Here is a 27,852-nt window from a genome sequence, read left to right as displayed (position 1 = left end):
TGGTCAGAGATCATCTACACGTCACCACACACATCACCCTGTACCAGTCCTAGTAAATCAGCCAGTTTAATCAGACGTATTATTGTTCATAAAAAATTAATCCAGACAGAAGGCATGGTGTTTTCATTAATATTACATGCTGTGTCTTGAAAAGCCACAAGGATTTCTTTGAGATACCGAGGTATTAAATCAGGGATTCCAAAGTGATTGCTCTTGGTGCAACAGGTTTCAGGGCAGGTGATCCAATCAGGAGGGTGTCAGGGAAGCACAAAGGGTTTGGAGCCTGGTATGGGCTTAGGAATCAGAGTGATCAATCACCCAATTTGCTCTGGACTGAGGGGTTTCTAGGATGTGGAACTTTCAGTGCTAAAACTAGGACAGTCCTGGGCAAACCAGGCTAGTCAGTCATCCCTGGAGTCAGGGAACCCAGGTTCCCATCCTGGGTTAGTTTAGGGCCTCCTACTAGTTGCAAGGCCTAGGACAAGCTCCTGGTCCTCTCCAACCTTGGTAAAGGGTAGATGTGAGGGAAATGCAGAGCAATGCATGGGTTGAGCTGAGCTCAGCACATGGCACAGAGTAAAACACTGTTATTAATTCTCATCTGATAAACACCTGGGACAAAAGTTCAGCCATTGTGTCTCGTCAGGCCACTTAGCTCCTATCATAAGATTTACCATTAGTCACATTTAATATGTGCAGTGTTGTATAATCATCACCACTACCTAGCTTCAGAACATTTTCACCACCCAAAAAGCAAAGGCCATAACCATTAAGGAGTCATTTCCACTTTCCTCCTTCTCCCCCATGGCGATCACTAATCTACTGTGTCTCTACATATCTGTCTGTTCTGGGCATTTCTCCCTTCCTCCCCCCGCCGCCCCTTCCTTCTTTTCTTTTTTAATAGAGATGGGGGAATCTTGTCATGTTGCCTAGGCTGGTCTCGAACTCGTGGGCTCCAGTGATCTGCCCACCTAGGCCTCCCAATGTGCTGGCATTACAGGCACGAGCCACTGTGCCTGGCCTGTTCTGGGTATTTCATATAGATGGCATCATCATACAATACACAATCTACCTTATTTTTATGAGTATTCTTCCTGCCCAACAGTTTGACTCAGTCTGGATGAGAGCTGACACATTCATGGCATACAAGACACGCTCAAAGGTGCAGCCCCAAAAACACCCATGGTGGCTGGGCACAGTGGCTGACGCCTGAAATCCCAGCACTTTGGGAGGCCGAGGCAGGCAAATCACTTGAGCTCAGGAGTTTGAGACCAGCCTGGCCAACATGGTGAAACCTGGTCTCTATTTAAAAAAAAAAAACAAAACAAAACAAAACAAAACAAAAACAAAAAGTATACCACCCATGACTCCAGTGGTTAGCGGCCACACTGCATTCCCTGCCTAAGAGGATCCTGTGTGTCCTAAGGATCCACTGAACTGATTCACAGGGGAACTAGGTAGATCCAGAGGGCTCACAGGCTGGAACGTTTCACCCTAAATTTCCAAACCCAGTTCTGATGCCACTTCCCTTCTGAAGCTGGAAGGGAACAGCATATTTCTATAACCCTCCTGCTCCATCTTTACAATCCTGTCTCAAGTACCATTACATATCAATCAGAGGAGGAGCTAAGTACAAAGCCCCATGATACTTAAGGCACCTGGGATTTAGCAGAACAATTAGCAGAACGATCTATAAATTTTATATTTGCACATCTCTAGCCATAATCATGTTTACCAAAGCACTAGGTAGCTGCGCTGGGTTAAATATTGTCCCTCCAAACTTTGGGCTAAACTAAATGGGGGCCAGGATGTGACCTTGTGTGGAAATAGGGTCTTTGTAGATATAATTAGCTAAGATCCTGGTTATAGTAGATTAAGTTGAATCTTAAATCCCAAAACTGATGTCCAGAAAGGGTCATGTGCAGACACAGATACACAGAGAACAAAGCCATGTGAAGACCAAAGCAGAAATGGAAACTGATGCAGGTACAAGCCAAGGATGCTGGCAACTGCCAAAAGCCCGGATGAGGAAAGCAATGAGTCTTCCTGAGGGCCTTCAGAGGGAGCATGGTCCTGACACCTTGATCTTGGACTTCCGGCCTGCTGTTTTTAAGTAATCCAGTTTATGGTAAATTGTTACAACAGACCTGATAAACTAATACAGAAGCCAATAAAGTGAAGCAGACAGATATTACATCCACATTACCTATAAGTTAAAAAATTAGAATGGCCAATCAAATGAGCACGCACATAAGCAGGTATCATAACAGCACTGATACATTTGTAGTATCTCAGGCTGTCAGGATTCATCCAGGGAAAAAGAGAGAAAGCGAGAGACAGCAAGAGAGCTCCCTAGACATTTACACAGAATTTAGCGTAGGGAAATGGTTAAACAGGTATGGGAGAACTGATGGGGCAAAGAGTACACGGAGGCAGACAGTACCTGCAGAAGCAGCGTCTTCTGCTTTGAAAGAACAAAGGAAAGAAAGCTGTGGTTACAAGAACACAGAATAAGGTGGCGAGGTTATGTCCAGCTAATTCTGGTAGTGGCAAGATCTGAAATTGAAACCAACTTCTGCTGTCGGAGTGAAAAAAAGTGCTATTAAGAATTGGGGCCGGGTACAGTGGCTCACACCTGTAATCCCAGCACTTTGGGAGGCAGAGGCAGGAGGATAGCTTACGCCCAGGAGTTTGAGATCAGCCTGAGCAGCAGTGGGGGGCTGGGGGCCCCGACCCCTGCTCTGCTGCGCCGAGTTTTTTTTTTCCTTCCATTAGTCTCTACAAAAAAATAAATAAATAAATTAGCCAGGCATGGTGGTGCTTGTCTATAGTCCCATCCACTCGGGAGGCTGAGCTGGAAGGACTGCTTGAGTCCTGGGAGATCGAGGCTGCAGCAAGCTGTGACTGTACCACCGCACCCCAACCTGGGTGACAGAGCAAGACTCTGTCTCAAAACAAATACATAATATGATAATAATATAATTAATATGAATTGGAAGAAAAAGGGAAGAAGTCCTTTTCCCATACATGTAGTTTAAAGAGTCACAGCCCCAGTATCACATGGCAAAAGTGTGACAGGGTTAGAGCCTGAAGAGTAGAACTTAGTAACTGGCACCCTCTATATTTTTAGATGCATTTGTTATTAATTAGCACAACTGGTGTCCAAGCTAATATTTGACCAAGGCAACCAAACCTATGTCTGTAACATTTCTTAATCATTCCTCAACAGAAAGTAGAGGTGGCAAACTGCTCTCTATTAATATTAATGTCATACTACTTGTCAAACTGATTTTTTTTTACATCTACCTTCTTTCAAATGTAAAAAGAAAAAAAAAAAAAAGGCCCAGCCTGGGCAACAAGAGCAAAACTCTGTCTCACAAAACAAAAACAAAACCAAACAAATAAAAAACCACTCCCTTTGCACAGGAATGGGTGTACTACCCTACTCACCTCTTCCTCTAGTCTCCTAGCCAGGCTTATCCCTCATGTTTGGAACTCACATTTTATGATAAAAACTGTTCCTTCCATTTTTCAAACAGGTTCAGGGGATTCAAAGATTTTGTTGCAATTTTAATAATCAGCAAGCATGCAAAGATACTCCTTGGACTGAGAGTCACAAAAGCCCTACCCAAGGCATAGTAGAAAAAGAGGTGTTTCCCTTCCAAACTATGCAGGACCCAGCCAAGCACCGCATTCCAAGATGTGCAGACCAGGACTTACTGAAATAGTTCCCAAGCGCTAACAGCAGGGCATTTGAAGGACATATAAGGCAGATGGGTTGGGGGAAATGACCATGTAGAAAGGCTGGGTAAACTTCCAAAACAGATAAATTACACTTCACACTAAGGAAAGAGAAATCACCCAACAACCATGGTGCTTGAGAGAAAATTTCACCATCTTTGAGATGTTAACAGATCGAATCAAACATTTGAAAGTTGAGGGCCTCCATTTGGACTGGCGCCATCAGTGCACTTTCCAGTGCACTTCCTCACTCAGTATGGAGGAGACTCAAGCCAAATCTGGCTTTGAAGAGAAAGAATACAGATACCGATTAGTGATGCCAACTGTGGAGAACAGTGGTGGCATAATGACCGGTATTTAAAGAGGCCAATGGTCAGAAGGTAAGAGAATGCAAACATCACCCATACACTTGCAGGCGACCATACCGGCTATGGGGAGCTACTGTGGTCCACTCTAAAATATAATTCTTGGCCAGGCGCAGCGGCTCACACCTGTAATCCCAACACTTTGGGAGGCTGAGGCGGGTGGACTACCTGAACTTAGGAGTTCAAGACTAGCCTGGCCAACATGGTGAAAACCCATCTCTACTAAAAACGCAAAAATTAGCCAGACGTGGTGGTACATGCCTGTAATCCCAGCTCCTCGCCTGAACTCGGGAGGCAGAGGTTGCAGTGAGCCAAGATCTGTCACTGCGTCCCAGCCTGGGCAACACAGTGAGACTGTCTCAAAAAGTATAATAATAAAAAATATAATCACAAACTATAGCCATACTTCATTTTATTGTACTTCATAGATAGAAAAGAAAAACCCACATTTTCTTTTTTGAGACAGTCTCGCTGTGTTGCCCAGTCTTGCTATGTTCTTTTTTGGGCTTTGTCGCCCAGGCTGGAGTGCAGTGGTGCAATCTTGGCTCACTGCAACCTCAACCTCCAGGCCTCAAGCAATCCTCCCGAGTAGCTGGGACTACAGACGCTCAACACCAGGCCCGGCTAACCTTGATTTTTTGTAGAGACAAGGTCTCACTATGTTGCCCAGGCTGGACTAGAATTCCTGAGCTCAAGTGATCTTCCTGCCTCAGCTTCCCAAGTGCTGACGATACAGTTGTGAGCTACAGTACCCAGTCAGTTATTTTTTTTTTTCAATTGAAGATTTGTGGCAATATTGCATCAACCAAATCTATTGGTGTCATTTTCCCAAAAGCCCGTACTGTCTGTGTCACACTTTGATAATTTTTGTAGTATTTCAAGTTTTTCATTATTACTTTATCTGGTGTGCTGATCTGTGACAAGTGATCTTTGGCGTTTATCAGGCCACTTAGTAACCCTACAATGGCCTCTAAGTATTCAAGTGAAAGAAAAGATCCCACAATTCTAAAATGATTAAGCTTAGTAAAGAAAGTAAGTAGAAAGCTACAGACAGGCTGAAAGCTAGGCCTCTCACACCAAACGATTAAAGCTCTGATTGCAAAAGAAAGTTCTTGAAAGAAATTAGAAGTTCACTCCAGTGAACACTCAAACAGTAATAAGGCAAAACAGCCTTATTGCTGATATGAAGAAAGTTTAATGATCTGGAGAAAAGATCAAACCAGCCATAACATCTCCTTAAGCCAAAGTCTAATCCTTCCTGAGCAGGGCCCTAACTCTTCAATGCTATGAAGGGTGAGAGATGAGGAAGCTGCAGAAGTTTGAAGCTAACAGAGGCTGGCTGATATGGTTTAAGAAAACAAGCTATCTCCAAAACATGTATGTGTAAGGTGACACACAGCAAGTGCTGATATAGAAGCTGCAGCAAGTTACCCAGAAGAACAAGCTAAGGTAATTGATGAAGACAGCTAAACAACAGACTTAAGACATTTTTTTAGAAGGAGACTTTTTTTGGAAGGACACAGCCTGATATTGGAAAGAGATAGTCTTATATTGGAAGAAGATGCCATCTAGGACTTTCATAGCTTCAGAAGTCAAAGCCTGGCTTCAAAGCTTCAATGGACGGGCTGGTTCTCCTGGTAGGGACTAATGTAGCAGGTGACTAAGGTGAAGCCAACAGTCATTACCCATCCTGACAATCCTAGGCCCCCTAAGCATTATGCTAAATCTACTGTGCCTGCCCTCTACAAATGGAACAACAAAGCCTGGATGACAGCATGCCTGTCTGCAGCATGGTTTATGGAATTTTAAAATTTTTATTTATTTGTTTATTTTTTTGAGACGGGGTTTCACTCTTGTTGCCCAGGCTGGAGTGCGATGGCGCAAACTTGGCTCACTGCAACCTCTGCCTCCCGGGTTCAAGCAATTCTCCTGCTTCTGCCTCCCAAGTAGCTGGGATTACAGGCATGAGCCACCATGCCCGGCTAATTTTTTGTATTTAGCAGAGAAGGGGTTTCTCTATGTTAGTCAGGCTGGTCTCTAACTCCTGGCCCCAGGTGATCCACCCGCCTCGGGCTCCCAAAGTGCTGGGATTACAGGCTTGTGCCACCGTGCCTGGCCAATTTGTGGAATATTTTAAACCCACTGTTCAGACCTACCACTGAAAAAAAAAGATTCCTTTCAAAATATTACCGCTTACTGACAATGCGCCTGGTCACCCAGAAGACTCTTCACCCAGGAGACTCTGCTAGAGATGCACGAGGACATGAAAGTTGTTTTCATGTCTGGTAACACAACATCCACTCTACAGCCCATGGATCAAGAAGTAGTTTCAACTTTCAAGTCTTATTATTTAACAAATAAACTTTGTAAGGCTATGGCTACTACAGATAGTGATTCCTCTGATGGGCCTGGACAAACTCATTTGTAATTCTTCTGCAAAGAATTTACCATTCCAGGTGCCATTAAGAACAAGTGTGGTGCTCACTTTGGCAGCACATAGACTAAAACTGGATATACTATAAAAGAGCATTCGTGATTCATGGGTAGAGGTCAAAATATCAACATTAATAGAATGTTTGAAGAAGCTGATACCAACCCTAATGGATGACCTTGAATCTTGAACTCAAGGTCATCCATTAGGGTTGGGATCAACTTCTTGTAGCAGAAAGAAGTAGTGGAGGAAGTCACTGCAAATGTGGTGAAAATACAAAGAGAACTAGAATTAGAAGTGGAGTCTGAAGATGTGACTGAATTGTTGCAATCTCATGAGAAAAATGAAGGGATGAAGACTTGTGTTACATTTTAAGAAATTGTCAGGCTGGGCAAGGTAGCTGATGCCTTTAATCTCAGCGCCTTGGGAGGCCAAAGTGAAAGATCCTTTGAAGCCAGGAGTTTGAGATCAGCCTAGACAACAAAGCGAGCCCCATCTCTACAAAAAATACAAAAATTAGCTGGGCGTGGTGGAGCATACCTGTAGTCCTAGCTATGTGGGAGGCCAAGGAAAGAGGATCGATCGCCTAAAAGCCCAGGAGTTTAAGGCTGCAGTGAGCTATGATGGCACCACTGCACTCTAGCTGAGCGACAAAGAGAGATCCTGTCTCTTAAAATAATAATAATAATAATAATAATAATAATAAAGGCCAGGCGCGGTGGTTCACAACTGATATCCCAACACTTTGGGAGGCCGAGGCGGGTGGATCACCTGAGGTCAAGAGTTCGAGACCAGCCTGGCCAACAACATGGTAAAACTCCGTCTCTTACTAAAAATATAAAAATTAGCCGGGAGTGGTGGCAGGTGCCTGTAATCCCACCTACTCAGGAAGGCTGAGGCAGGAGAATCACTTGAAACTGGGAGGCGGAGGTTGCAGTGAGCCGAGATTACACCATTGTACTCCAACCTGGGTGACAGAACAAGACTTAAGGATGCTAAACACACACAAGTTATGGTTAAACAAACAAAAACCTTCTAGGAAATCACAATCTATGTAGTGTACCTGGCTGTGGCCTTATAGATTAACAGATCTAAAATGCCTCTACCCAAAATCCCCATGATCTAGAATTCAGATTAACGTTGCGCACACACTTTCAACTAACATGTAGATCATACCTCTAGGATTTATGCCTAGGTTCTCACTACTTATACAGCTGACTCTATTTTCCCCACACTCTTTTCTCTCCACAGAAATTCTGAATTTCCATTTCTCTGAGATTTCACCATGTTAACCACTCATGATTTGTTGGGTGCTCTCCTTAAGTCTCCAGCAAATTGTTACAAGTCATTTTTCTTTTTTTTCTTTTCTTTTTTTTTTTTTTGAGACGGAGTCTCGCTCTGCCGCCCAGGCTGGATGGAGTGCAGTGGTCAGATCTCAGCCCACTGCAAGCTCCGCCTCCTGGGTTTACGCCATTCTCCTGCCTCAGCCTCCCAAGTAGCTGGGACTACAGGCGCCTGCCACGTCGCCCGGCTAGTTTTTTATATTTTTTTAGTAGAGACGGGGTTTCACCGTGTTAGCCAGGATGGTCTCCATCTCCTGACCTCGTGATCCGCCCGTCTTGGCCTCCCAAAGTGCTGGGATTACAGGCTTGAGCCACCGCGCCTGGCCACAAGTCATTTTTCTCCCCCACAGTGGCTTTTCCTACTAAGCACAGAGAGTACCAGCATTCTCTCAATAATTCTCCAAGTGTTTTCGATCTCCTAAAACAGTAAGAGCATAATAAAATCATAACACAATCTAGAGTTCAGACCTAGACACCAGTGGCTCTTTTTGTTTGCTTTTTTGAGGTGGAGTCTCATTCAGTCACCCAGGCTGGAGTGCAGTTGCACGATCTCGGCTCACTGCAACCTCTGCCTCCTGTGTTCAAGCAATTCTCCCTCAGCCTCCTGAGTAGATGGCACTACAGGCGCCCGCCACCACGCCTGGCTAATTTGTGTATTTTTAGTACAGACAGGGTTTCACCATGTTGGCCAGGTTGGTCTCAAACTCCTTGACCTCAGATGATCCACTCAGCTCGGCTTCCCAAAGTGCTGGGATTATAGGTATGAGCCACAGTGAAGGCTGGGCACCGGTGCTGAGGAGACACCAGCAGGGTAAGGCATTTGTTTGTCAAGGTCCTAACTGCCGTGGCATAAAATGAAAGACACAAACCACCTCATCCGCAGGGACAGATGCACTGATACACAACAGAATGACGCACAGGTGAAGACACTGACAAAAGAGAAGAGCAACACAGAGACACTCAAGGCATTTTAAAGACGACGAACAATACTGGTGTAACAATGACAGGATGAGTCATTCCAGAAAGTCTCTCAAACTTCCAGTTTTATTATCTGAACATCATAAAATCTGACTCATCAGAAAAGACTGTTTCAGTATCATGCATGGGAATGTGATAGCGGCTGAGAAACTTACTAAATCAAATCCTCCCTCTTCTGTAAGACACATGATCTCAATTCTTTAGCACTTTCAAAACAGGGTTTTTTTTCTTTTCTTTTCTTTCTCGAGACAGGCTCTTAACTGTTGCCCAGGCTGGAGTGCACTGGCATAATCTTGGCTCACTGCAACCTCCACCTTTGGGGCTCAAGCGACCCTTCCACCTCAGTCCCACAAGTAGCTGGGATTACAGGCGAGTGTCACACCACGCCCAGCTAATTTTTGTACTTTTTGTAGGGTTTCCCCATGTTGCCCAGGCTGGCCTCGAACTCTTGAGCTCAAGTGATCCACCCACTTCGGCCTCCCAAAGTGCTAGGATTACAGGCGTGAGCCACTGCACCTGGCCAGAATCTTACTTTTAAAACAATTCACTTATATAAATATTCTAAAATGGTTCCTATGTTATTTCTCCTAGAGGGTGAACAACTTTTCTTGACTTTCAAAGTATCCTACAACACAGGGAAAACGTCACAATTTTCTGATTTCCTAAAACCTTGTCACCTGAATCAGACAAGATTTAACAGCAATTCGGGCACACTATCACCTAACTATGTAAGAGAACCCTGCCAATTCTCAGAGTTACACATGCCCCTCCCTCGCTGCTGACAGGAATTCAACAGAAACAACAGTTTCAATTACGGGGGATTTACCATCCAGGAAAGGACTGTAGACACTGAACCTCACACAACCTTCTCCTGCTCACTAATTTCTCACATATAAATAAGTAAATCTGTATCATAAAGGTCTCCGTCTAAAAAGCATTAGGCCGGGCATGGTTGCTCACGTCTGTAATCCCAGCACTTTGGGAGGCCGAGGTGGGTGGATCACCTGAGGTCAGGATGAGTTCAAGACCAACCTGGCCAGCATGGTGGAACCCCAACTCTACTAAAAATAGAAAAATTACCGGGAGTGGCAGCAGGCACCTGTAATCCCAGCTACCTGGGAGGCTGAGGCGGCAGAATCACTTGAACCTGAGAAGCAGAGGTTGCAGTGAGCTGATATCCCGCCACTACACTCCAGCCTGGGTGACAGAGTGAGACTCTGTCTCAAAAACAAAAATAAATAAAAGGCATTGGCTGGGCTCAGTAGCTCCCAGTACTTTGGGAGGCCGAGGCAGGTGGATCACCTGAGGTCAGGAGTTCAAGACCAGCCTGGCCACTGTGGTGAAACTCAATTTCTACTAAAAATACAAAAATTAGCCAGGTGCAGAGGTGCATGCCTGTAATCCCAGCTACCCGAGCGGCTGAAGCAGGAGAATCACTTGAATCCGGGAGGTGGAGGTTGTGGTGAGCTGAGATTGTACAACTACACTCCAGCCTGGGTGACAGAGCAAGACTCCATCTCAAAAAATGTAAGAATAGGCCGGGCGCGGTGGCTCAAGCCTGTAATCCCAGCACTTTGGGAGGCCGAGACGGGCAGATCACGAGGTCAGGAGATCAAGACCATCCTGGCTAACACGGTGAAACCCCGTCTCTACTAAAAAATACAAAAAACTAGCCGGGCGACGTGGCGGCGCCTGTAGTCCCAGCTACCCGGGAGGCTGAGGCAGGAGAATGGCGTGAACCTGGGAGGCGGAGCTTGCAGTGAGCTGAGATCCGGCCACAGCACTCCAGCCTGGGTGACAGAGCGAGACTCCGTCTCAAAAAACATATATATATATACACACATAATATATATTATATATTATATAATATATATATATATACATTATATATTATATATACATAATATATATATTATATAATATATATTATATATACATTATATATTATATATACATAATATATATATTATATATAATATATATAATACTAGTAAGCATTAAGCACCCAGCCTTTCTGCGGTCCTGGCTGGGAGTGCCAATGTCCGCTCTGATTTCGGGAGGCAGCTAGGTGGCACACGTGCAGGTGGTATGCTAGGACCCAGGTTAGGTGCTTAGAAATCTGACCAGTAACTTTGGACATTTCCTTGACATCTTCACAAGACTGCCAGAACCCCTAAAGGGATCGCTGCTGCAGGGATGTCACCTGAGCTCATCTGGGTCACTATTCCACCCCCCACACTGGAATCTGCCCCAAATGTCTGTCCATACCACCTGACAGAAAGGGGGACCCGATTCACATGGGAACTGCGGAAGGGTAGGGAAGGCTCACCTGGATTGCCTGTCGTCCCTGCTGGGCATCTGCCAGCAGCTGGATGGTGAGTGCCCGTGAGTCCTGCAGCGCCTCCTGGAGGTAGATGAAGCTGTGGCCCCCGTGCCGGCCCATTGTGCACTCACGACAGATGGGCACAGAGCAAGTGTCACAGTACAGGTGCAGCACCTGGTGACCAGAGAGAGGACAGGCATAAATAGAGATACAGGACGCGAGGAGGAGGGAAGACAGCAACTGGAGGGCCCTGGATCCCACAACCGAACCACCAGCTTCCAAATGAGCAAGCACACCCCACAGGGAAAGACAGCAGCGAAGTAACTGCAAACATAACTAAAACTATCTGCTTTCCTTTTTCTCCCACTCTCTCTGCCCCAAATCAAGGGGGAATGGAGGCGGGGAACACAACTGAATGCCACATCCCACTCTAGTCTCACTCAGAACTGTAACAGAGACACTTCAAAGGCAGAAACCAAACAAAACAAAAACCTCCCGGCACGAGAGTTTCCCCTGAATCTTAGCTTCATTATCCAGAAAAGTTGTTAAGTTGTGTTGGTAGCCTGGATGTAAGAATATACCAGAAGAGTTTCCTTTGCTGCTTTAGCCTAGATATGTAAAGCAAGGTTAAGAGCCAGTAACAACCATCCTCACACCACAGCTTGTAATGCAAAGTGCAAAGTGCAAAGCATGGTTCTCCCAGGCACTCAAGCAAGCTCACAGGCTTAAGTTTCTGGAACGAAGGCAAAAAGCTAGTGGTAAGGTCAGCCAGCTCCTTGTCTTTCTTCTTCATGCCAAGTTATTCCAAGGAGTTGAACCTGGGAGGCAGCCAGTGCTGACAGAACTGCTTTATGTGATGTTCTACACTTCCCTGGGGCCCAGCACGCTGGGAGGGAGTGAGAGAGAGAGGGGGGCGGGGAGAGAAAGGGTTGGCACAACCTTTACCTGCTAATAAACAAGGAGCTCTCGAGAGAGAAAACTCCTTGGCACAGAAACTGGGCCAGTCTCATTACTGTGTATCTCTCCACAGAGCAGGGCACTTAGCACCACTCTGTAAATGTTTGCTGGATTGCTTTCAAGAGCAGAGTTTAAATCTGCCTCTGGTACACCTGGGCATGAGGGGAAGCTAGCTAGCTAACATGCAACAGGCAGGGAAGCAGTATGCAAGGGGGATTCTTCCACAAATACACCACCACACTTCATCCCCGGGGGAAAACAGGAGTTGGGGGGTGCTCAAGAACAGTGTTAGCAAAGACACAGCAGGGAAGCCAACATGAGCCTTTGGCAAAGCTGGGTCCAACACAGGTGACACTGGCTCTCTCATCCCCAGTACAAAGCACCTTGCTAGGTATGGTGGAGATCCAGGATGCTAGATTCCAAGCGATTCCGCGCAGACTGAATAGAAGCTCATTCTGGCGAGAAGCAGGGCAGAAGTGTTGTGGGAGACACAGATGGGGAGAAGGCTTGGAAGCGGCCCAGAAAGTTTTCTTAGGTGGAGAGCTCCAAACCGAGAGGGCAAACAGAGGGAGACTGCTGCTTCTTTCCTTCTCCAAGATGCTTATTAATAACCAAAATCTTTGCATAAAATGTGTCCACTAGAAAAATGCTCCCCCTAACTGGTTCAGTCAAGCACACAGTTACTCTACTCAGGGCTAACTGAGTTAATAGGGAAGTGTGTGATCTAGCATGGGTTAAATTGGTTCTCCAGAAACTTTACAATTTCAGAAACAGGAAAAAGGAAAGATTTAGGATATTGTGTTTTTACTTTTGTAAACAGTTCTGCTATAACCATCAGGTTTTATGGATCCTATTTTATTTGTTTGTTTGTTTTGAGATGGAGTCTCACTCTGTTCCCCAGGCTGGAGTGCAGTGGCATGATCTCCGCTCACTGCAAGCTCTGCCTCCCGGGTTCACGCCGTTCTCTCAGAAGTAGCTGGGACTACAGGCGCCCGCCACCAGGCCCAGCTAATTTTTTTGTATTTTTAGTAGAGACGGGGTTTCACTGTGTTAGCCAGGATGGTCTCATCTCCTGACCTTGTGATCCACCCACCTCGGCTTCCCAAAGTGCTGGGATTACAGGCGTGAGCCACCACACCTGGCCCAGATCCTACTTTATACAAGGGAAATGTGGTAAGGTTTGCAACTTTCCTGCCAGTTTTGATCACTGCAGTGCTTTGCCAGCAATAGTGGCAGACTGAAACCAGGCAACAGCAACTTGCCTCCTTTAAGTCAGTTGCTTTTTAAGCTGATCCATCCTTTAGAGATTATCTAATCCTAATAATCTTTTAAATCTAAAATTCTCAAGTATAAATACTAACCAAAAGATGCTGAGCTGGATACATTCAGGAAAAATTCCTGGCCGATCCCTTTTTACGACATGGCGCTAAAGCAATTCTACCAGCTTGAACTACATTCCTTTCCTTTGCTCTCTCCATTTGTCAAGGGAGTGAAGGGATCACTCCTATGCTGATGTGAAGTGTGAAAAACCTTCCATCAGAAAAGTCTCTTTTACATGTGAATAAAACATGCCACTAAACCTTCGGGTGGTCTCCCTGCTTCTAACCGCTAAGCAACCTTGAGAACACATCCCTTGTCTTTCCCTCAAGACAGCTGTGTGGACTGAATGGCACTCTCCTGCTTCTTTCGGATAAGAGGCTCTTGCAAATTGTAACTACCTACATTGCTCTCATCTCCATGGCTAGTGAGTAGAAAAGAACCTCAGGCTGTAAACTTGAGCCTGGCACAACCTGGCTATGGAACCCTCTTGTCCAGTCATTTCTCTTGACCTGTCTGGGCTTCAGTCTCATCTGTGAAACAAAAAAAAAGGGTCCTGACTGGCCGGGCGCGGTGGCTCACGCCTGTAATCCCAGCACTTTGGGAGGCCGAGACGGGCGGATCACGAGGTCAGGAGATCGAGACCATCCTGGCTAACACGGTGAAACCCCGTCTCTACTAAAAAATACAAAAATCTAGCCGGGCGAGGTGGCGGGCGCCTGTAGTCCCAGCTACTCGGGAGGCTGAGGCAGGAGAATGGCGGGAACCCGGGAGGCGGAGCTTGCAGTGAGCTGAGATCCGGCCACTGCACTCCAGCCTGGGCGACAGAATGAGACTCTGTCTCAAAAAAAAAAAAAAAAAAAAGGGTCCTGACTAGGTACTTCCAGAGACCCCTTCCTTCCACCCCAGAAAGCCTATCTACAGAGGCTTGACAACAGAAACTAAAGAGCTTCAAAATTAAGTTCTAGTAGCTGGACATGGCAGCTCATGCCTGTAGTCCAAGCTCCTCGAGAAGCCGAGGCTAGAGGAGCACTTGGCCCAAACTACAAACATTAGCTGGGCGTGGTGGCTCATTCCTGTTCTTGGGAGGCTGAGGTGGGAGGATCCCTTGAGCCCAAGAAGTCGAGGCTGCAGTGAGCCGTGACCATGGCAATGAACTTAGCCTAGGCAACACGGGCTAAGAGTGCAAACAAACAGCAACAACAAAACAAAACAAGTTCTGGGCTGAGCCAGGGTGGCCACTCCAGACTCCAACTGTGCAACTATAAAGAATTAAGATGATTTTTCTTAGGTTTGGATCAACCTTAAAACACAGAACCTGGATGATGCTGGACATTTGCAATGCCCCATGAATGGTAGGTTTTAAAAGACTCTGCAGATGCAGTGTCCAGGAAAAAAAATCCTGGTCAGAGCAGGTAGTGGGCGGTGATGGCAGCGAAAGGCAGGCAGGGTGCCCTTAGCCGACACCAGAGCCCTCCCATGACCAGCCTTGAGAGCCCAGATAGACAAATGAAAGGGGTCTCTGAATGCAATCCCTGCCTGGTATCATTTTATACAGGATCGATGCAGTTTTTTTTTTTTTTTTTTTTTGAGACAGAGTCTCGCTCTGTGGCCCAGGCTGGAATGCAGTGGCCGGATCTCAGCTCACTGCAAGCTCCGCCTCCCGGGTTCACGCCATTCACCTGCCTCAGCCTCCCGAGTAGCTGGGACTACAGGCGCCTGCCACCTCGCCCGGCTAGTTTTTTAGTAGAGACGGGGTTTCACCATATTAGCCAGGATGGTCTCGATCTCCTGACCTCATGATCTACCCGTCTCGGCCTCCCAAAGTGCTGGGATTACAGGCTTGAGCCACCGCGCCCAGCTGGATCGATGCAGTTCTAAGTACCCAGAACACACTGTGCTTTCAGAAAAGCCAGTGCTTTCACAGCTCCAGGCTGCCTGCAACAGAGATGGGGGCGGGGAGCACCCAAACGGTTGATAATAAAAAGCTACCAGTGAGTAAAAGAATGGCCTCAATGTGCTCGTAATTAGTAAACAATGAATTTTTAAAAGAATGCATTGTCCAAAAACTATAAAATGAAATCCACTTTTATAAACCTTCCAGCTAAAAGTTGGAACAAAACTTTGGTAAGATTTCACGCTTCATTTAGAAGCTCCACGTTTCATCTAACCACAATTTCTGAGACTGAAAAAGCACAATTTTAGAGCTGTTAAAACAATCGATAGGTAAGGATGTGCATGGGTGCAATTATCTCTGAAACAGATGTAAAATTATTTTTAAGGGAATAAACTGGAACTGTGTGGAGGGTCCTATAGCCAGAAATGTGGGAGTAGCCATGAACAGTGGCTCCCGGGAAAGGGGGGAAGGGACTGGGAAGAACAGGTCGTCTAGCAGCAGGAATTCCAGGGCCTGTTTGGGGCTTCCCGGGCAGATGCACAGACACGCCCCCTCGGGCCTGGCGACAATCCGGCTGCCCCAGCTAAATGGAGGAGGCTTGACCTCTGACCCTGCAAGTGACCACACTCTTCCCTGCCCCCAGCTTCCAGAACGTCCCACCCATTGCCTTCCTCTCCCAAAATTTCTAAAATACCAGGCAGAGACAAAGACCTAGGAATGTGAGCCCAGCAGGAAAGGAACGGGCGGGGGACTGGGAGGGGGGTGGGGGGGAATGGCGGAGGGAGGTTAAAGGAAAAATAAATAAAAATACAAAATACGCATGTTTGTATCTTAGCGAGTGTTTAAATAAAATGCTTTGTTAATGAACGTGTGTGCACGCACGTGTGCACATGCAAATGCACACGCACCCAGGCCTCTGGAATTTAGATTTTGCACTCACTATCTGTGGCCCAACAAGAACACACACACCAAGGGACTTCTGTTGGAGCCCCACACATCTCAAAAAATGAGCTTGAGGTTTAAAATACAACTACCTGTATCAGTGAAGAATGTAAGCTGAAAGGATGAAGGCCCAGATCGCCATTTAAGTTCATCAAAATGTCTCAACTAAAATACATAAACTGCTGTAAACTTTTTAAAGATTAGTTCAATATCCCTTAAAATGACTGAGGACATTTACTTGGCCTCCCACAAACCAAGGCTGAACCGTGACGCCTGGCTCGATCTCCACCCACCCCAGAGGGTTTCTGACTTTCCCACTACAGAAGTGGAGGCAACAACCAATTCCAGAAGCAAATGAGGCCCACAAGAAGCCTTACCTGTGTGTGTTACTCTGCAGGTTCTCAGGTGGGACAACAGAGGATTCGTTTTAAAAATGGTAAGCCAAGTTGAAAGGGGTAAAGTCTAGCCACAAAACATGTCTATTAAGTAATATTAAAACGAAGCTTTACTTGACTTAGACAGACTGAGTGCTTGTGCTCAAACCCTCAGTCCTAACCCTCAGCAGAAGCCTCTCCTGTAGCTCTGGCCACGTGCTGCCCCACAACGGTGGCCTGGACAAATAGGAGACAGGAATAGGGACCCAGTTCATACACAGTGCTCACCAGTTAAAGACAAGAGAGGCCCCCCGCTGCAGACAAATTAGCCTTACTTTTAGTGGGGGTATGGGGAAGGAGCGTTTCCAAAACCTTTTTTATTTAGCTAGGTAACAAGTATTTGTTCAAATGCAGAAAGTAATACAAGCAAACAGTTTTTAAAAAAATATCCCTAATGTCTTGCTCAATTGTCTCCACTTTAACCATGAAAAAAAAAAGCTATATTCTAGACATGATTGAATTTTTTAAGACAAAAAAGTTTCTCTTAATTATATTAACTCGTTCTGAATGTTCTGGGTTACTCCATGCAGAGATGCCTGGCTTTCTGAATGGCTGCATGGTATGCTGCTATATGAATGTACTGTCAGTATATACTAATAAAATTTTAAAACTGTTTCCTGATTTTTGAAAAATCACAAGCAATGCCACAGTTAACATCCTTGTTCTTTACAGAAACCCTAGCTTTCAATTTGGTAATATATTCAATTGTTACCTCACTTGATATAATGGTTATTGGGGGAACCTACTTGCAAGCTTGGATAGTAAGAATTACCAAATTCTTTTCAGTTAGGTCAACCTTTACCCATGTGAAGGGCAAAGTACCAGTTTCTGTTCTCAACACAACCAAACACAAAAGGCCAGCAGGGGATGCCAGGAGAGGCAGTCAGTATGGACACAGTTCACAGTTGGGACTGGAGTTAAGATCTGCTTCTGCCTGGGTAGAAGGCTTTGATGGGTGCCAACACCGAAAAGGCGCCTAGAAGAGGAGCAGTCCAAGGAAAAAGTCTTGTGTTATGTTCTGGCAGTCTCAGTAGCGTCTGTTAAATAGATTAAGCGGGGCTGCTTCATGGTATCTCTACAAATTGAAGGAATCTCAGGCAATAAAAAGGAAGAGGGGTGTTAGGAATTAAAACACACACACACACACACACACAACCCCGAGGCCCACAATCCCCTTTCTGCAACTCCAAAATCCAAAACAATGCTCTGGAATACAAAAGTTTTTCCATATACTATTTGGCAGCAAAACTCATGTACAACAAGGTACTATAGTTATTATAGTATTTTTGACAATGGCTGAGTACATTTTTATGTATTCTCACCACAAAACAATAAATATGTGAGGCAATGCATGTTAATGAGCTCAACATACATACTCTACAATGCATACGGAGTTCAAAACATGTTGTACACAATAAATATATAAGATTTTTGGCTGGGGATGCTGGTTTGGGTCTACAATACCAGTACTTTGGGAGGCCAAGACAAGAGGATCACTTGAACACAGGAGATGAAGGCTACAGTGAGCCATGATCGAACCACTGCACTCCAGCCTAGGCCACAGAGCCCGAGATCCTGTCTCAAAAATATTTATGTATATATACACACACATACACATACACACACAAAGTTGTCAGTAAAACAATTTTAAAAACTGGAACTGCTGTGAAAAGGATTAATCATTTTTACCTAATATCATTTAGTAAATTTTTATGTATTTCACTGCAAAAATAATGTTATGTAAATGCACAGTATTAACTTTCTAAAATCTGAAATTTTGAAGGATGAGGCTCAACTGACCTCAAAGGTTAAGGTAAGAAATGCACACACGTAATACTGTCTGTCGCAACAAGATTCATTCCCAGACTAAATAAGCAATATAACACGAGAAGATCTAAAGGGAGGGGGGGGAGGGTGAAAGTGGGAGTGTCTAAGAACAGCGTCAAGTGGGGTCAGAGGCATCTACTCATCACCAATTTAAATGTTTAGGCTCCATGGACAAGGCAATTTGAAAGGAAAACTTGAAATCAGAGAGGGATGCTGTTACCTCTGCATCTGAACTCACCGCAACTGCTGGTGCCCAGGGAGAAGCATAGTTTGACAGTCATAAAATGTCATCTGTTAGCATTTGTTCACTTAAAAGTTTTTATGTGACTCCAAAAGCCACACCATGCTCCCTTCCTCCCTAATTTTCTTCAAAAATTCTTCACTACCGACTGCTGCTCCCCCAACAGTTACCATTACTCCTCCCCAACAGCAGCCAACCAACCACATCTAGCAAGCCCCTGCTCCCCCAATGCACCATTCTACAAGGCTTCCACAAATGCTGAATAGTTCCTTCTCCTATCACCTGCTCCCCTGCTTGTGGGACCAGGCCCCAGAATCACACAGGTCCTTGGTGAAGTCCAAGGGTCCAGCTTCACCAGTCCCTGAACTATTTTCCATTAACATGGCCCTGTCCAAAGTCTCACAGAGCTCAGAGCCTCAGCATACTCTAGTAGCACACCACCATGTCTGGGTGTTTCTCTGAGCACACAGCTCTTACTAGTAACATACATAAAATACAAAGCATTGACCAGGCGTGGTGGCTCACACCTGTAATCCCAGCACTTTGGGAGGCTGAGGCAGGCAGATCACTGGAGGTCAGGAGTTTTGAGACCAGCCTGGCCAACATGGCAAAACTCATCTCCACTAAATATACAAAATAGCCAGGCGTGGTGACAGGCATCAGTCATCTTAGCTACTCAGGAGGCTGAGGCAGGAGAATTGCTTGAGCCCAGGAGGCAGAAGTTGCAGTGAGCCAAAATCTCGACACTGACTCCAGCCTGGGTGACAGAACAAGTCAGACTCTGTCTTAAAAACAACAACAACAAAACCTAGCAAATTAAAAGGCCCAGATAATGAAAGTGACTAAATTCTGTTTACAGAGTTGAATGCTGGAATTTGGCTGAGCTTACTTGCTGACTTGATAAAAAGAGAAACAGCCCCATTTGTGGCTCACAGGAACTATCAGAACTATTAAAAGTGTGAAAATGAGTTCATCCTGGAAGAAAATCATTTTCCCCCAGCAATGACTCTCTTAAGGAAGATGAAAACCCAGATAAGAACAATGCCCTGGGCAGCACAGCAAACGCCTTCGACCAGTTTTGGCAGAGTCAGACAAAGCACTTTCAGGAATATGTCTCTCGCTGCCACCTAACCCCGAGCGCACAGCGTGGCCTGAGAAAGGGTGGTGTAACTCGTGTTTGTAGTTTTCTGTGATTCTGACCTCTGCAGGCTGCTGCAGTGGGTTTTTTGGGTGTTTTTTTGGTTTTGTTTGTTTTTTTGTGACAGAATCACGCTCCGTCCCCTAGGCTGGAGTGCAGTGGGGTGATCTCAGCTAACTGCAACCTCCAACTCCTGGGTTCAAGCGATTCTCCTGCCCCAGCTTCCTAAGTAGCTAAGATGACTGATGCCTGTAACCACGCCTGGCTATTTTGTATATTTTGTATATTTAGTGGAGATGAGTTTTGCCATGTTGGCCAGGCTGGTCTCAAATCCTGACCTTCAGTGATCTGCCTACCTCAGCCTCCCAAAATGCTGGGATTACAGGCGTGAGCCACCATGTACAACATAACTTACTGTTAAAACATGATGCTTCCAGGATTTTTTTTTTTTTTCTTTTTTGAGACGGATTACAGGCATGCGCCTGTACTAGGATTACAGGCGTGAACCACCGCGTCAGGACCCTTTTTTTGTTTTGTTTTGCTTGTTTGTTTTGTTTTGAGATGGAGTCATGCTCTGTCTCCTGGGCTGGAGTGCAGTGGCATGATCTTGCCTCACTGCAACCTCTGCCTCCTGGGTTCAGTGTGTTCTGCCTCAGCCTCCCGAGTAGCTAGGATTGCAGGCGCCTGCCACCACACTGATTTTTTTGTTTATGGTAAAGGCAGGGTTTCACCATGTTGGCCAGGCTGGTCAACAAGTGATCGGCCCTCTTCTGCCTCCCAAAGTGCTGGGATTACAGGTGTGAGCCACCATGTACAACATGACTTATTGCTAAAACATGATGCTTTCAGGATTTTTTTTTTTTTTTTTTTGAGTAGCTGGGACTACAGGCGCGTGCCACCACACCCAGCTAATTTTTGTATTTTTAGTAGAGACGAGGTTTCATCATGTTAGCCAGAATGGTCTCAATCTCCTGACCTCGTGATCCGCCCGTCTCGGCCTCCCAAAGTGCTGGGATTACAGGCCCGGCTGGCCCTGCTACAATGAGTTTTACAAGGCAGGAGCAATCCTCCAGGTGAGTCATAAGGGGCAGAGGTCGAGGTAAAAGGAGATTCCGGCAGGGAAAATGACAGGCACCTCCCACGTTGAGCTAAAATTAGCACTTCTCCAGGCCTTTGTGAACACACACACACAAACACACACACACACACACACACCACTTAATATTTAAAAGTATAATCATGATGTTGCAAAATACCAACTGTGGGACAATACATATGCCAAGTGGGGGAATGCCTGCCATTTCCTTTACCCAGACTTTCCATCCTACACCGGACCTGAGCCTGAGCCTGAGCCCTGAGGGCAGGCAGCAGACACTCGTGCTCTGCCCCTGGGGGCACTGGGGTGTCAGGACCCTGTTGACATCCTGCATCCTGCCTTTCAAAGCAGGGGATCTCGAATAAACAACATGTTCTCCAAACTCTGCCTCTGGCAAACCCAGAGGGCACCAGCTCCCTAGGCACTTTGGACTTATTTGCCTCCCAGATCAGAATCTGCTTTTTGGGCTGGCACCCACCCCAGACAGCTTGAGGCAAACTCATGGCCCACCGCCTTCAGTCTCTCACACATTTCCTGAAAGCTCTGCAGCAAAAGGGCATCTTCTGAGGGTGGCGAGTGCCACACCTGTGCTTGGGGTATCCTCTAACAGATCCAAGTTACACTACACAATGCTGAGTGACGGCTTAGAAAATGCCAGAGTTGTGTTTTGGATTACTGCTTCCCAAACACAGTTTTGAACAAATAAATATGTTTACTTAAATAAAACTTGCTAGCTACCCAGAAGGCTGAGGTGGGAGGATGGCTTGAGCCCAAGGAGTTCAAAGTTACAGCAAGTTATGATCATTCCACTGCACTCTAGCTTGGGTGACAGAAATCCTGTCTCAATCAATCAGTCTTGGATGTTTAAAAGTAAAAACAAAACTTCCACACCAACATACACCGTGGTACATCCACACAATAGGATGTTCGTCAGTAATTACACACAAGAAGTTCGGGCATGGTGGCTCAAGCTTGTAATCCCAGCACTTTGGGAGGCTGAGGTGGGTGGATCATTTGAAGTCAGGAGTTTGAGACCAGCCTGGCCAACATAGTGAAACCCCTTTAGTAGAGATATTTATATCTCTACTAAAAATATATAACTTTAGCCAGGCCTGGTGGCGGGCACCTGTGGTTCCAGCTACTCAGGAAGCTGAGGCAGGAGAATTGCTTGAGGAGGCAGAGGCTGCAGTGAGCCAAGATCTCACCACTGCACTCCAGCCTGGGTGACAGAGTGAGACTCCGTCTCAAAAAACGAAACAAACAAACAAAAAATAAATAAATAAATAAATATACCTACAGACAAGAAGCTTAAAGGCACTAGACTGGTGAAAAAAAGCCAAAATCAAGAGAATACATTGCATAACTCCATTTATTAACATACGAAGATAAAACTAAACGCGAAGAAATCACAATAGTAGTTGCAGGTGAGAAGGGAGATGAACTGGAGGGACCCCAAGGGAATCCTTCTGGAGTGAGGGAAATAATCTGTATCTTGATGGGGGAGGACTGATCACACAGGTATATATAAATCATCAAAACTCAAAATCTACACTTAGCCTGGCCAACAAAGTAAGACCCTGTCTCTACAAAAAAAATAAACATTAGCCAAGCACGGTGGCGCATGCCTATAGTCACAGCTGAGGCAGAAGGATGGCTTGAGCCCGCCCAAGAGTTTGAGGTTGCTGTGAGCCATGTATGCACCACTGCATTCGGTCTGGGAGACACACCAAGACCGGCTGAAAAAAAAGGCAGGGGGGATTCAATTCTACTCCTCCCTCCCAAAAGTGAGGGGAGAATCCTTCCACTGGCAACCTAAGTGTTGAGGGGGTGATGCTTGGAGCCTGGCCACAGCGCAGCACTCTTCATAGCTAAGGACCTAATAAAATACTCATGGAGCCTATAAATGAGTTAACTCCAATGGCCCCACATAATTTACTTCTAATAGGTTGCTACCATTTTTTCCACAATGTTCCCATTAGGTATTATTTTTCCTTTGCCCTCTACTATAAATATTATCTTAAGTTCTATCTCGCAAGAGGCAACCTCCCTGGAGGTTTTGAAAAAATTAGAACCCTGAGTCCCGATTTACAGCACCACAGGCAGCCAGCGGTCATACAAAGCCGTATGAAATCATTAGTGTCCCAGCTGCTGCCCCGGCATGCATCTGACCTCTGATGTATTAATGAGTGGCCCATGCAGCTTCCAGCAGCAAATAAAAGAGATTTGTTCCAACACTGAGATCACTGCCCATGTAAATTATATATTTTTAAACTGGACACGAAAAGACAGATTTGGACGTAGACATACAAGTTTTCCGGCTGCCTCCAAGGTTGCAAAAGCAAGGCACGGTTTTAATCTGTTGTGCTATGGACAAGAGTCAGTGGTACTTTGGGGGTGACATTTAAAAAATGGTCAGACTCTGTAGGTGGCCATGTAACTCAGTCCTCGCCTCTGAAACAGCGGGCAACAGTGTACACCTGAAACCATTTCAGTTCCTAAAGAAGCTAAGTAGGTTTCAATCGCCCATGTGGCTGAGATAGTGTAGAAAGGCAGATTTTTTTAAAGCAAGGGAAGGCACTCATCACCTGGGTAAAACTATCCTGAGAAGAGAAGCAGAAATAGACTTAGATGAGAATACACTAGTAATAAAAACTGTTAGTAAATATTACTAGTCATGCTTTCTACCTTTAACACAACCTAACATTTCCCTCCTCTCTGCAAGTTCCATCATCTTGTGTCCTTGTCCCCTGCGTTACTTAGTTGCCTTCTGTCTTGATTAGGGTTAGTGAATCAAGGTTACTGTCCCATCCATTGATAAGGCTTAGAGCCGCTTACCTTTCTAGGCAATGCCTACTCTCCGCCCAAAAAAAGTGTGTGTGGGGGGGGGAGGGGCCGCCAGAAAGATATTACTATAGAAATTTTGTTTTAATACAGAGTTGCTCACAGGGAGTAACTTTTCAATTGGGAAGTGACCCATCCTGGGAAGCAGTAGATAGCACCTGTGTGGCCTCTGTGAATTCTCTGAATGGCAAGAAGTGCACGTGCTGCAGTGGGGACTGCCGAGGCTCAAGTGGGGTGTGGGGGTGTGGAGGAGTGGGTGCTGGGGCGTGTCTGTGAATTACAGGGATTTGTCTCAAGTACCAAGTCTGGGCTCTTCTATGGCATTCCCCAAAACTGCACCTGTCAAGGAGAGTATTAAAGAGAGAAGCCAGACACACTCTCCCAGTACCTCATCTTCCCCAGACATTCCAGCAATTACCAGAGCCTTTCTTGACATCTTTCTCTGTAAGTAAAAGGCAAAATGAGTGAGAGCAGAGCAAACATCTTCAGTGCAAAAGCGGGGGAACGGGGGGATGCTTAGTCTTGTAAAGAAAATGGTTTTTGGCCGGGCGCGGTGGCTCAAGCCTGTAATCCCAGCACTTTGGGAGGCCGAGACGGGCAGATCACGAGGTCAGGAGATCGAGACCATCCTGGCTAACATGGTGAAACCCCATCTCTACTAAAAATACAAAAAGCTAGCCGGGCGAGGTGGCGGGCACCTGTAGTCCCAGCTACTCGGGAGGCTGAGGCAGGAGAATGGCGTGAACCCGGGAGGTGGAGATTGCAGTGAGCTGAGATCCGGCCACTGCACTCCAGCCTGGGAGACAGAGCGAGACTCCGCCTCAAAAAAACAAAAGAAAAGAAAAGAAAAAGAAAATGATTTTTATTTTTTTGTAGAGACAGGGACTCACTTTGTTGCCCCGGCTGGTCTTGAACTCCGGAGCATTCCTCCCACCTCGGCTTCCCAAAGTGTTTTTGGATCACAGGCGTAAGTCATCGCACCTCATGCCTGTAATCCCAGCACTTAGGGAGGCCGAGGTGGGTGGATCACCCGAGGCCAGGAGTCCGAGACCAGCATGGCCAATGTGGTGAAACCCCAGTCTCTACTTTAAAAAAAAAAAAAAAAAAAATTAGCCAGGCGTTGTGGTGGTGCATGCCTGTAATCCCAGCTACTTAGGAGGCTGAGGCAGGAGAATCGATTGAACCGGGAGGCAGAGGCTGCAGTGAGCTGAGATCAGCCACTGCACTCTAGCCTGGGCAACAGAGTGAGACTCCATCTCAAAAAAAAAAGATTATTTATTTATTTTATTTTATTGAGACAGTCTTGCTCTGGCTGGAGTGCAATGACATGATCTTAGAACTCACTGCAACCTCTGCCTCCAGGGTTCAAGCGATTCTCCTGCCTCAGCCTCCAGAGTAGCTGGGACTATAGGCATGTGCCACAACACTCGGCTAATTTTTGAATTTTTAGTAGAGATGGGTTTCAGCATGTGGGCCAGGCAGGTCTAAAACTCCTGAGCTCAAGTGATCTGCCTGCCTTGGCCTCCCAAAGTGCTGGGATTACAGGCATCAGCCAGCACGCCCAACCCCACGATTTATTTTTAAAAACACTTTTCAAGTTAGTATTTGTAGCCTCTACTCCAAAAGTAGGGCACCTGAAACGAGGCTTAAAAGGCAAAATACCTCAAATTTCAAGGCCTTTTTAAAGGAAGGTGTTGAGGGATAGACGTGATGGCTCACTCCTGTAATCCCAGCACTTTGGGAGTCCAAGGCGAGTGGATCACCTGAGGTCAGGAGTTCGAGACCAGCCTGATCACAGTGAAACCCAGTCTCTACTAAAAATACAAAATATAGCTGGACGTGGTGGTGGGCACCTGTAATCCCAACTACTTGGGAGGCTAAGGCAGGAGAATCACTTCAACCTGGAAGTAGAGGTTGCAGTGAGCTGAGATGGTGCCATTGCACTCCAGTCTGGGCAACAAGAGTGAAACTCCATTAAGGAGGGAAGGGGAGGGGAGGGGAGGGAAAAGGGGAGAGAGGAGGGGAGGGGAGGGGAGAAAAGAGGACAGGGGAGGGGAGGAAGAGAAAGCGCAACAAAGGGTAGGCCAAAGGGCCTAGGCAAAGCAGAAGAAACTGGCCCGACAGGGAACAGAACTGGGTGGCAGGAAAGCTGGATTCTAAGTCTTAGGTAGTGTGACCTGAGGAAGAAGGGCCCAGCCCATACAGGAATCAAATGGGGATCAACCCACCCACTGTTATCAGTTCAGCTGCCAAACCGGGAACCATGTTACTGGGCTCCACTAAGGCCAGAAATAAAGTCCCAGTCCCTTGGCTTCCCCGAAACCCTCTTCCCACCAGTGTATATACAGTCCACTCCAAAGAAGCAGTCATTACAGCAGGATGTAAGCAAAGACCAAGTGAAATGACCCCTGGAAAGCCAGGGAACCCAGGCACCCAGGCCAGCAGCATTCCAGGCAGGGAAATGTCAACTAAATGGTAATGAGATACAATCAGAAAAAAGACCAACATTTGGGGACACTGTACGTAAAACCACTGGAATCAAACCCCTCTTCAGAACCCCAAAGTTGGCCAGGCACAGTGGCTCATACCTGTAATCTCAACACTTTGGGAGGCCTAGCCTCAGGAGTTCAAGACCAGCCTAGCCAACATGGTGAATACAAACGTCTCTACTAAAAATACAAAATTAGCCAGGCATGTTGGTGTGTACCTGTAATCCCAGCTTTTTGGGAGGCAGGAGAATCGTTGAATCCAGAAGACAGAGGTTGCAGTGAGCCGATATACCACTGCACACCACCCAGGCAACAGAGCGAGACACTGTCTCCAAAAGAAAAAAGAAAACCTTAAAATTGCGGTACCACTCATCGTGTTTTTCCTCTTTTAGCAAATGATGGTAATGAAAAATAATTTCAAGTCTCAGATGTGAACATTTCTCAGAAATCCTACCTCATTCCAACAAACGAAGCTTGCTGGATGCTGTTCAACAGAACTTGTGAAATAGGCACCGGCACCCACTGCCCAGAATCAGCAGGTCACGGAGCCAAGAGAATCCCCATACTTCTGCCCTATAAAGGTGGTGAGAGGCAGAACCTGACCATGCACTCCGTCAGATAAGCAAGGGTAAACTTCACAAAGATGGGCGAAGCCAGACCTGCTATGATGGGAAAAAGAAATTTCACAAGCTCTTACACCTGGTGAGACCATCAGGTGGTATCAGTTACATCATCGAAGTTTTCGGGAGGCTTTTCTAAGCCCCCAAATTAGTCTTTACTTGGGTCCTGAAATTCCTGTCTTGCTCCATCTGGCCCTAAAAAAGTCACCTTTACTTCTTTACTTTGTCTATCACCTAAAGTCAGGAAAACGTGATACACATGGCACAAGAAATCTAAATATTTTGCTCTGTCCTTTCCCCAAATTGTTCTGAGGCCCTATGTGGCTTTTCCTTAGTCTTTCCACAATAGTCATCCCACTGCATCTGAAACTTTTCCCCAGGAAGAGGTGGCCAGGGAGGCTCGGGCTGTTCAGCTGAGCCTCCTGGCTCTCCCAGAACTTCCTCCTGGGCCTCCAACTCCATCTGTTTTAGAAACAGCTCTTAAAGTTGGTCTGTACTCAGACTCAGAGACTATGAGGCCACAGTATCCTGGCCTCATAGTCAAGTGTGCTGTGCTCACTGCTAATTTTTAAACTATTTACATCAGATTTAAGACTGTGCTAAAAGCCTTGAAAGAAAAAATAACTTGAGAAGCTTCTAGTCTCTAGAGGTGTTGGTTGGTCAGTCTGGACAGGTTTGCTCACAATGTCTAGGCTTAATTTTTTTTAAGGCTTAATTGTTAACAGCACCCCCTTCACGCTCAGACATGGCGTGATTTGGAAAATATACCCCTGACAGAGAGGACCAGTAAGACAAATGAGGAATTACCAAAATACAGTTGACCCTTGAACAACATGGGTTTGAAACACAAGGGTCCACTTACACATGGATTT

General features: G+C 46.0%; 1 protein-coding gene across 1 annotated transcript in view; it reads right to left on the bottom strand.

Moving 5' to 3' along the window:
• TRIM71 (tripartite motif containing 71) overlaps nucleotides 1–27,852 on the bottom strand; it is an 81,233-nt gene that overhangs the window by 13,300 nt on the left and 40,081 nt on the right. Inside the window, exon 2 of the mRNA XM_033212908.1 lies at nucleotides 11,188–11,355. Coding sequence (XP_033068799.1) covers nucleotides 11,188–11,355 — 168 coding nt within the window. The remainder of the gene's footprint in view (nucleotides 1–11,187; nucleotides 11,356–27,852) is intronic.

This window comes from Trachypithecus francoisi, unplaced genomic scaffold, assembly GCF_009764315.1.
Source record: "Trachypithecus francoisi isolate TF-2019V2 unplaced genomic scaffold, Tfra_2.0 Lachesis_group0, whole genome shotgun sequence".
NCBI lineage: Eukaryota > Metazoa > Chordata > Mammalia > Primates > Cercopithecidae > Trachypithecus > Trachypithecus francoisi.
This window is presented reverse-complemented; position numbering and strand designations above follow the sequence as displayed.